An 11,870-nucleotide genomic window follows, 5' to 3' on the forward strand; every position below is an offset into this window, starting at 1 on the left:
ATAAAACGCCCCCCTGGTCACGGCCGACACATGATCTTCCAGTGTCAGCCGTGGATCCAGGAGGACACCCAAGTTGCGCGCCCTCTCTGAGGGGGCCAAAATTTCGCCCCCTATAGACAGCGATGGGGTCAGCTGACTATGCCGAGGCGCCGGCAACCACAGCCACTCGGTCTTGGAAGGGTTGAGTCTGAGTCTGTTCTCTCTTTCTCCTTCTCTCTGAGGACAGCTGATGTCATGGCACTGGAATCTGATGTCACCCTTGAAGGATACAATACGCCCAATGAGACGGAGAAACCCATTATGGCTCACCCCCCTGACGTCTACAGTGACAATACGCTTCAGAATTGGCTGGCGACAGTGCTCAGGTTATCCGATAAAGGTATAATAATTACAAAAGAGACATCCATTGTAATGCATGGGGAAGAGAAATAAAGCTTTCTCAAGAATTTCTTGTTCTTCCCAATAGTGATCAAGCTGGATTTCAAAAACATCAAGACAGTGGGACCATCTCTGGATATCTTAGTAAACACATCTTCTGGGCTGAATATCGACCGACCTATTTGGCTAAATGCAGATATTCTGAAAGGCCCAAATGTTCCTATTGATATTGCAGTTAATGCAAGCCGGTAAGTAAAATGAACTTCTCTTATATTTATGTAAAAAGTATATTTTACATACTTATTTCCAAGGACCACAGAAAGCCGCTTGAAGCCAAGACAAACTACTGGTTCATTGACCTCAATTCTGTCTACAGTAGCCTTTTTCAGTCTGGTGCCTTTTAGAATCTTTAGCTGGGGATAATAAGAGGCATAATCCAAATATCTGGCACCATGTTAAAAAAAAAAAAGGATGGCTAATATAGCTTTGAATGGCAGTAACGTCTTCAGCATATCATTATATAATGGGATTGAATCTAGGATTCCTTATCCTTGAGCTATGGCGCCTCCTTTCTTGGCACTATATATTAAAGAAAATATTCTTTTATAGAAGGCATTTACTTTTATTGTTGTACCCTTGGCTAAGATAAGAAACAGAATATTGTGTTTAGAGCTGATGAGTAACAAGATAACAAACCTAATCTATGATGAGGTTGTACTAAAGATCTGAGCAAATTAGCAGATTTGATTAGAAGTTTACAGGTGCCAGCATGTACCAGACACTTGGCTGCCACAATCAGAAAGTCACATGAAATTCTCATAAAGCATATGCCAAGTCTGTCTTCCCCAAAGTAAGTTAAGTGTCCCTATATACTGATAGACTTTTCTATAGTGCTTTCTAGATTTTGGCTAGGAAGATGTCAATTCAAGTCCACACCTTGCCAATAGAAAATCACCTGGAGCCAAACTGAGTCTCTGGGTATCAATTTCTACTTCAACGGACATACATCAAATTATATCCAGTTCAGTATGGAGAAGACTTGTAATGGCTTTCTTTTAATGCAGCGGTTCTCAACCTATGGGTCGCGACCCCATTTGGGGTCGATCGACCATTTCACGGGGTCGCCAAGCAAGGCTGTCCGCCATTTTTTCCCCCTTTTCCGGCGGGTGCCTTACCTCCCTTGAGCTGGGCCAGCTGGTGGTCGGCCTGCTCCGTCTCTGCATCTTGCCAGCTACGCCTCAGCCGGCGCAGGGGGTGGAACCACGCATGTGTGGCGCTCCCGGGCAGGGAAAGTCCTCGACTTACGACCGGTTGGGTAGTCCTCGACTTACGATCGGTTTAGTCCTCGACTTATGACCGGTTGGGGGGGTCGCGGCATTAAAAAGGTTGAGAACCACTGTTTTAATGTGTATGGAACTGTGACTATATGGTTGTTACTGATTGCTCCTTAGATTCCTGACTCTCATTCAGGAGAAGTTTCCAAACTGCACTCTTTCCCCAGGATGGACAACCCTCTATTTATCTCACTTTCCAAACAAGACTTATACGCAGAGTATGGTGGAAGAAATGCATTCTCTTGTGGGAAACCTGCCTCAGCAAGTCACCTTCCCTGTAAGAGCTGTCATGGTAAAACCAGCCTGGACTCATCTGAGTTGGCTTCTGAGTCAATCGAAAAGGTGAGAGGTTGACAGCACACCCCTATCTTGATGTACTCAAACCAGCCTCCCTCATTCCTATATGTCATGGGTGTCAAACTCGATTGTGTCACGTGACAAATTGTGATGTATTGCAACATTTTTTTGCCTTTGCGGAGCTGGGGTGGGTGTGGCCTGTGCGTGATGCATCCGGCCCATGGACTGTCAGTTTGACACCGCTGATGTATGTGCTTTATGAGTAATGAAAGAACGGTTCCAAGAATTCTTAGCCAAGGAACCAGGCTGGCTGAGAGTTTTGGAATTGGTGATTCCATCACATCTGTTTTGAGAAGTCTCATTCAGAATTGGTTTCTCCCGGATACTTGGAGAAGAATAAAGAATAAATCAGAATTGGCAGAACAAGTCATTATTGCTTTCTCATCTGCAAGACTGACTGTAGTTTGCTCATTAAATTATGAGAGAGAGAGAGGGGAGAGAGGGGAGAGGGAGAGGGAGAGAGAGAGACAGAGTGAGAGTGAGAGGGAGAGGGAGGGAGGGAGGGAGAGAGAGAGAGAGAGAGAGAGAGAGAGAGAGAGAGAGAGAGAGAGAGAGAGAGAGAGAGAGAGAGAACTATGTAAATTCTGTCTTTGATATCACAGTGTGAGAATCTGTCAAGGCCCAAATATCTTCTTTTCTAGATATAGTTTGACTTTGTGGCAAGGGAAGACTGATCCAGTTACAGTGGAAGATCTCCTGTTTATTCGAAACAACAGCAAACCTGAACAAATCTATTATGACCTTTATGAACCTATTTTGTCTCAATTCAAAAAATTGGCATGTGAGTATAACAATTGCACTTTTTCAAATAGCAAGCTTCAATGTTTCCAACAAGATAAGAGCATCTTGTTAAACAGCACAAACGTATTTGCATTTCAGGTAATCAAATAATATTACTCATTTTCCCTTTTCCAGTCAAACAGTATTATTCATTTTCCCTTTTCCAGTCATTTGATAAAAAAAAAGGTTTGCAGTATATATATATTCCAGGAATCAAATAAGTGTTCCAAAATATTATTTTTTTTAACTTTAAGTAATAAGTGATGAAATCAGAATATTTGGGATGACTTCCATGGTTTATTTTTCTTTCTTTTTTTTCTTTTTCTTTTTTACTATAACCTCAAAGTCTCTCAACCAGAGTCAAGTGCAAAAAGAGGATGGAGAAGCTAAATGAACAATGTTGGAAGAAAAAATGGAGCCAATTAATCTACTGCCAATTTACAACACAGGGAATATTTGACAATTTAAAGTGGACTTTTCAGATTTTGGAAGATCCGGACTGTGTAGAGAACTTTATTATATGGATTGATACATTTGATCAATTGATACATACCTCACAAATGGTACAAATAAATTGAAGCCTTTGTGAAATACAGAAAACAGAAACACAGAAAGGAATGAGTCACTTTTTGCATAATTATTCATTCTGGCTCTTGACATTTTCAATAGAGCCAAAAGGCAAGATGACAAAATTGTTGGAGTGAAAGTTAAAAAAAAAAGGAATTTATAAATTAAAGACATTTGCTAATAACTTGGCTTTTGGAGAACCCCTTAAAAGGGATTGATGTATTAATGAAAAAATCTTGGAATTTGATGCATTGATTGGACTTAAAGTTGATAAGGAAAAAAATAAAGAATATAAAGATGGAAGAGCAAAAAGAATTATCTGTAAAAGCTAGATTTCAGAGTGGGGGGGAAAATGAAGTATTTGGCTATTACTATTATCACCATGACTTTATTTCAAAATAATTTTCTTAAGGTATGGAATGAAATTAAATAGAATTTATTAATGTGAGGAAAATGACAATTATTACTGTTGGGAAGAACTTCTGAGGTAAAAATGAATGTGTTAGCTATGTTATTCTTATTTCATACAATTCCTGTTTTGAGAACTGATGTGCCATTTGAACATATCCAGATTTAGAAGGCAGGATAAAAAATCCAAAGGTTAAACATAAGTTTCTCCAACATACAAAGGAAAGATATTATTACTTATGGTGTTGTTGTTGTTATTAATGTAGATTTTAAAAAATCATTATATTAGGGATATAATATTAGGAATATGGAATAGATACAAACCTGGGCTATTCCAGAAAATATCTTTGTTGGCCTCAACTCAATAAGTGTTTTATAGATAAGAAACACCTGGCAAAGATAAATGGTTAACATATAAAGACTTCCTAGGACAGGGGAATAGGGAGATTAAGTTGGAACCAAGAAAACAACTGACTGCACAAGAATTTAGTTTTCAATGGTTCTTATATGCAAATTAAGAGAAAGATTTAACATAGATAAAAAGACTACCAGTAATATGATGTGATGCAATGGAATTTGAAAATGAATTACATACAAAGGATGAACATGTGATTACTAAAATGTAGGGCACTTTTGTTGAGATTTAAAAAAGAAGAACAGCAAATTAAAAGAACGTATGTTAAAAATGGGCCAAGAATTTTGGTGATAATATTCAGATGGATCAATGGGATAAAATGTGGTTAAAAGGCCTGAAGTTCACATTGTCTTACAACTTGGAACAACATTTTTTTAAAATGGTATATTGTAGGTGCATGACATCAGAGAAATTGTCTAACATGCATAAAAGTACATCTAATTATTGTTGGAAATGTGAAAAACATAAGGAGCATTTTTATCATACATGATGGACTTGTGAAAAAGCAAAAACTTGATGTCCCAACGGTGCTTTTTTCACGAGGCAACTGGACTTTGTTTTTTTTCTTTGAAGACGTTTTGCTTCTCATCCAAAAAGCTGCTTCAGCTCTGTCTGGATGGTGTCAGAGCTGAAGAAGCTTCTTGGATGAGAAGCGAAATGTCTTCAAAGAAAAACAAGAAAGTCCAGTTGCCTTGTGAAAAAAGCGCCTTTGGGACAGCCGTGTCCTAGATGACTGAGAATCTCCACAGACAAAAACTTGGTGCAAATATATAAGATAATGCAGAGAGTTCTAAAAATTAACTTTCAGATAAAAGCAGAACTTTTCTGACTAATATTTATGGACAATCAACTAAAAAAGCTCATGAACAATTGGTTTCATATATAACTGCAATGAAGTTATTATAGGTACAAAGATGGAAGTCTATGGAAACACCAGCAGAGGAGGAATGGGTTGTGAAGATGGCTGAGTTTGCAGAAATGGCTAAATTGATTTATTTTGATTAAAGAGGGAACTAGAACTACTTTTATAAAAATAATTGGAAAACCTGTATGGATTTTTGGCTGAAGTTGACTAAATATCTAGTGGTGATTTTGGGATTTATTGATTAAAAAGTATTAAAAAGATTTGTGTTTATAACTGCTGCAAAAAAAGACCAGAAGTCACTTCTTTAAATGCCTTTTTCTTTCCTTCTCATTTTCCTTCACTTTTTCTATTACCCTTTCCTTTTTTCTTTTTCTACCTCATCTTTTATGTTTCTGCAGTTTTTAAAATCTTTGTAAGATATTCTTTCAATAAAAATATTTTTTGCAGATGATTTGGTATTCATTCTAGAGGAACCTTTAGAGACGATTCCTAAACTGTTGGAAAAGATAGAACAATTAGGAGAGATAGCAGGGTTAAAGATAAATAGAGAAAAAACTAAAGTGATAGTTAAATTTTTTTACAGATAAACAAAAAAAAGAAATTATCAGAAAAAATAGAACTGCAAATAGTCAAAAAGATCAAATATTTGGGAATATATTTGACAGCAAGATGTTCAACAATAAAAGAAGATAATTACATTAAATTGTTAAACCAAATAAAGCTTGATTTGGAAAAATGGAAAAATCTTCAACTGTCAATGTTAGGAAGAATTGCTACGGTGAAAATGAATATATTACCAAAAATATTATTTTTATTTCAAGCGATACCTATAAAACTGGAGAAAAAATTCTTTGAACATTTAAACTCTCTAATTCAAAAATTTATCTGGCAAGGAAAGAAAGCTAGAATTAAATTGAAAATGTTACAAGAAGCCAAGGGAAATGGAGGCTTTGGCTTGCCAGATTGGGTTTTATATTATCAAGCATCAATGTTAATACAGATAAAAGAATGGATAACTCTTAAAAATAAAAGATTGCTGTATCTGGAGGGACATGACCTGCAACTTGGTTGGCATGCTTTTCTATGATATGGAAAAAATAAAATACATAAATACTTCCAAAGCCACTACATTAGAAATGCATTATTATTAACTTGGGGGAAAATAAAATGTAAAATTTATTTGAAAATTCCAGAATGGCTTTCAACAATGGAAGCATTCGTACATCCAAATCTAGTCATTCTCGATAAAATATGGACATACAAAGATATTCTAAATTCTGAAGGGAACTTAAAATCCAGGCAAGAGATGGAAAATCAGGGCATCGATTTAACATGGTAGTCACATTTACAAATGCAAGTCAGATAAGATAAAGATATTAAACAGTATGGATTTTACAAAGAACAGACTATGTTTGATCAGACATTATTAACTTCTGATGAAAAGTTAATCAAAAAAATGTACAATTTCTTATTAAATTTCAAAATGGAAAATGAACAAGTAAAAGAGACAATGATAGTATGGGCAAAGAATTTTGGATATAATATAGACTTAGAAAAGTGGCAAAGTTTGTGGGAAAGAAACTATAAATTGACAATGTCAGCTTCATATAAAGAAAACTTATATAAAATGTTTTATAGATGGCATTTGCCACCAACGAGATTAGCAAAAATGTTTAAAAACATGTCAGAGAAATGTTGGAAATGTAAACACAAACCAGGTACTTATTATCATATGTGGTGAACATATGTTAAAGCAAGGAGATATTGGACAATAATCCACACTTGGTTAGAAAAAATGTTAGAGAAACACATAGATTATTAAGCTGAATTTTTTTTACTAGGTATAATGTCAGAAAAACTTGATAAGCAAAGTACATATTTGATTCTACATGTGATAAGAGTGGCAAGAATTATATTTGCACAATATTGGAAGAACGAAGAAATACCACCAAAAAAAGAAATAATCAAAAAAATATTAGATTGTGCAGAAATGGACAGACTTACTTTAAGGTTGAAAGAAAAAGAAGAAACAGAATATTTTCAAACTTGGGACCTATTTTATCAATGGTTAGAGAAAAGATTTAGGGATTAGGAATTTAATTTGTATTAGCGAATAAGATACTCAGATAACACGATTTTGTTGACTAATTATTATTGAACTCTGTTAAAATAATAATAAAACTTAAAAATATATATTTTTTTAAAAAGGGTGGGGGAAAAACCTCACAGGGAATGGGAAGTTGTAGAGATTTGTATTTTAGTTACCAAAGATTAGAAGACCATGCCACATTTTAAACCTGGTTAACAGAATTACACAAAGACCCGGTGAAAGGTAATACACTTCTAAGTAGTAGCTTTGCCATTTGGGTAGTATAGTGAAAGTCTATCAGTAGACTGCAATTTATTTTCTGACTACAAGTTTTACATAAGCATCCTGCTAGTTTCCATTTGTTAAGTAGGATAACACTACACGTAAAGAGGACATAAAGAACTTAAGCAGTGCTGGTAATTATTTAAACTTCCCATTAAGAGTTCTTATGAGTAATTTTTAGGAGAGTAGATTTGTTCACCCAGTCAACATCAGAACAGAAAGCCCATCTGTCTTTTGTTTAGAAACTTATTCATACCCCTAGTGACTCTAGAAACATCCAGATCTGTTTAAAATTACACAGGATGATGTAATCTGATAGTTAAGAGCAACAGCCTAAAAACTCCACTTCAAGACATGACTTAGCTATGAGCTTATTATACAGCCATAAGCCAAAGAGTCATAAGATCAGTATTCATTTACAAGATGGGAAAAATACCAGCACTATTTCTGGGACTCCCTAACGTCACCTATGCAACCACTGTAATGGGTTTTATAAAAAGTACTAATAGTGCATCTTGGAACTGGGCAGATAATTTTGGGCATGCCGATTCAGATGTTCCAAGACTATTGAACCGAACGGCATCAAGGCTGAGTCATCCAACCGACTAGAGAGGTGGAAATGAAGTTCAGATTCTAAAGCCTCAGAGACTGTTTCTTGTTTTCAAGCTCTTGTAATATCAGAGCAAGTGAGCTAATGGCAAGCAAAGGGATTTGGGAGCATTTTGAAAGCTTGGGCATTCTCAAACACGAACTGGATGTTTGGAGCCCACTCCTGACCAATTTGCGGTCTGTTCAAGAAAACTTTGGAGATTCACAAGAAACCCATCCTGCAAGCAGTTGGGTTGTGTATTCATATATATGTAAATATAAGTTGATACAGAAGGCAGCAGACCATCTGAGCTGCTTCACCCAATTGCATTGGTTGGTGGTAGGCTCCGCAGTACAGGAAGAAGTGCTGCTATTAATCTTTACAGTCATACGTGGCATGAGTCCAGGAAACTCTCTTTGAGGGAGATGGGCAATTCAGAAATATGAAAAATAAACAAACAAATACACACACACATATACACACACACACACACACTTCCTCTAAACAGACAAGCACCATCTTGTTTCTGCAGCTTTGGAGGGGATATCATAGGTCTTCCATCTTTGAAAGTTTAAGAAAATGAAAGGTCAGAAGCAGAATAGCCATAGCAATAGCACTTAAGAGTTATATACCGCTCCACGGTGCTTTACAGCACTCTCTGAGCAGCTTAAAATGTCAGCATATTTACCCCAATGGGTCCCCATTTTACCGACCTCAGAAGGATGGAAGGCTGAGTTGCTCAGAATTGAACTCCTGACTGTGGGCAGAGTTTGTTTGCAATACTGCATTCTAACCACTGTGCCACCTTAAAGGATGGTCCTAGTCCTCTGGAATAATTGTACTCACAAGATGGCCCCTGCTTTGTTAGCATTTCAGAATGTGGTGAAGCATTGACCAGCTTTTATGGCTTGAACTCTCTGGAGTATAAAGTTATTTTAAAACTAAGTTTTAAACTATGATTTATGTGTTTAGACAGTAATGTGAGAGGCAGAGCTTGTTGTAAGTGATAGAAATGAATAAATAAAAATTTAAAATAATTACTAGATTTTAGTTAAATTTAATAAAAGCCAGCCATATATTTGCACAAATTATCTATAATAAATTTTTATATCACTTTATAGCTCCAAAGATGTAGAAAAAAGCAGAGAAAATAGGGTCTGTCCTTGCACACAGTCCTAATAGTGGTAATTTTTCTTGTCTATTACCCAAATCTCAATGACTCTGTGGATGCTCCAGAATAATTAGCCACTTTATTGATTATCCAGTTCATTAATCAAATCACTCCATAAATTAAATGTAAAAATAAAGTGTAAAATTCCATTGTTTTGAGGAAGACCATGATTCTTCCCCCTCACTTCTATACACACAAACACACACAGAGAGAGTAGGATTGTAAAACACTATCTCTAAAAGATGCTTTAAAGCACACAGAAGCATGAAGGTAACACCTCTTTGTAACACCTTCATCACATCATTTTTTCATACTTTCCATTAGAGTAACTCCACACCTCCCTGTGGCTGTCTGCAACTTGATTCTTCTCACTGTATTTCAAAATGCTTCCATATCTTCTTTCTTTACATCCACTTTGCATTAATTATCTTGGAGGATTAATTTATCTTGCAGTAGTTTTTCATACACGGCTTCTATTTCCATTTTAGTTTCTTTCACATATTCCTTTTTCTTACCTACTCATTTTTCCCCACAAAACTATCCTGGATTCCTGGAATTATCCGATTATAACTTCTCCCACATTCAGAGCTTATCATACTTTTAAACCTTCACTGATTCTTTTACTATTTCATTATAGATAAGTTATCAGTTCTGCCTTTTGATTAATTCCTTCTTCAGGTGCACATATGAAAAGAGTGTACCTAGGCTTAAGCCATGTTTTAGAAATGGAAATTGAAATAGTCACCATTCACATTCATCCATCTCCAAATAACTGAACTGTTTCTTCTGTGCTTTCTCAACAAGTTCCTCTTTATTCCCCCTAACACAGTGATGGCAAACCTTTTAGAGACCAAGTGCCCAAAAACTGGCCCCGCCCCACCCCCACCCCACCCTGCCTGCCCGCAGGGCCACTCACCGCCTCCAGAGCCCGCCGCAGATTGCCCAGGCAGCCCAGCAGTGCCACAGCGGCCACGCCCTCTGCCCACGCCCCGCAGCATCAACTGTGCGCGTTGGGGCGTGAGGGCAGAGTCTTGTCTATGCTGCCTGGTTGCCATGTCCTTGGCTGCGCTGCTCTGCGTGGGCCACTCTCAGGGGCGACTCTCCTCCAGGGAGGCTGCTGGTGAGGAGGGGGTCGCAGGGGGAGGCAAGGCTGGGGCAACGGCATGTGTGCCCACAGAGAGGGCTCCGAGTGCCACCTCTGGCACCCGTGCCATAGGTTCACCACCACTGCCCTAACAGAATGATGTTCCCTAGAGCATGTTAATTCAGAATGTTGCATTTTTCCAACGTTCATCCTTAGTTCTTCCATTATGTTCTCTGTGCAGCAAAACACAACTTTTACCAATCTGTGGATTCCTATTTTCATACATGCTCCCAAGCACCTAGATGATACAATTTCATACCTTACATAAATTGAAGTCCTTGCTTTTAAAATTAAACCTTCACGTCTTTACATGTATTCACTTTATAAGATTAGGCTAGCTTCATTCATATCTATAAGCTTTCTCCTCTCACTTAGTGTCAGACACTAATACCCTTTTGTCATGCCATTATTCCTCTTATATTTGAAATTGCAGTCTTCCATATGCCATGGTCATTATGTTTTTATTTAATCCAATAAGGCACAAAGCACAAAGGAACCCACTTTTTTCCCCAGCATGCTCATATTATTCTACACAAGCAAGAATCTCTAACTTGGCAATTACTTGCAAGACAACATACCATTGTCCATTTCCCACTAATTAGGCAGAGCATGCAGTATACAAACACGGACTTGGGATGCATTGATTTATTTTAGTAACTTTTGAATCATTTTAATTTAAAGTCACCTTAGATCCCTTTCTCTGTTGTTGGCTGACTTAGAATTAATTATATAAAGAAAGAAAAATAGGAATAAGTTTAGCCATTTAGCTTCCTGACTTATATGGACACTAATCTTTGGTTTTTATCTCTTGATTGATACTTATTATAACTTAACCTGAATCTAGTCTTCAGTAGTTGTTCTCCACCAATTTATGCTTTCAGACTGAGTCTTTAAAATGCCAATCTGTTTCTTTGAAACTCTGAAGATAAAACCTTGATATATGGAATACATAGCATAGCAAAAGAAATGTTGGCAAAGGAGCCAGAATTCACTTTCAGTCCTCATCCATTCTGTCTGGATTCACAAACAACACTAAACAATAATTTAGCACAGGGGTCCCCAACCCCCGGTCTGTGGACCAGTACTGGTCCATGGCATGCCAGCAACCGGTCTGCACAAACAAGCAAAGCCCCATCCGTGGGATGCAGGCAGCACACAAAACCACATACTCTCCAGTCTGTGGGAAAACATTTCTCCACAGAACCGGTCCCTGGTGCCCAAAAGGTTGGGGACCTCTCATTTAGCAAATCATAGTGGTGGATTTGCACATAATGTTGAGCCTTAATACTAAGTAAAAACAACCCACATGGTAACCCTAGTTTAATACTAGAGCTAAGTCAATAGGTTATATGAATACCATAGATCCAGCCCAATAGATCTTCCATTGGAATTTATTCTAGTAATAGGTATGTCCTTATCAAAATTATTAGCTAGTTTCATTGATATATCACTGTTAATGGGACTAGAATACAATAATATGTGCATGAATAT

The 11,870-nt window shown here is 37.2% G+C and overlaps 1 protein-coding gene across 1 annotated transcript in view; it reads left to right on the top strand.

The window, feature by feature from the left end:
• The window catches only part of FAM151A (family with sequence similarity 151 member A), an 8,922-nt gene extending 5,069 nt beyond the window's left edge, over positions 1-3,853 (top strand). Inside the window, exons 3-7 of the mRNA XM_015810857.2 lie at positions 227-379; positions 467-626; positions 1,830-2,054; positions 2,711-2,850; positions 3,196-3,853. Coding sequence (XP_015666343.2) covers positions 227-379; positions 467-626; positions 1,830-2,054; positions 2,711-2,850; positions 3,196-3,239 — 722 coding nt within the window. The 3' untranslated portion in view covers positions 3,240-3,853. The remainder of the gene's footprint in view (positions 1-226; positions 380-466; positions 627-1,829; positions 2,055-2,710; positions 2,851-3,195) is intronic.
• The last annotated feature ends 8,017 nt before the right edge of the window (positions 3,854-11,870 follow it).

The sequence above is a fragment of the Protobothrops mucrosquamatus genome, unplaced genomic scaffold (genome assembly GCF_001527695.2).
Source record: "Protobothrops mucrosquamatus isolate PMUCROS unplaced genomic scaffold, P.Mucros_1.0 scaffold24, whole genome shotgun sequence".
Taxonomy (NCBI): domain Eukaryota; kingdom Metazoa; phylum Chordata; class Lepidosauria; order Squamata; family Viperidae; genus Protobothrops; species Protobothrops mucrosquamatus.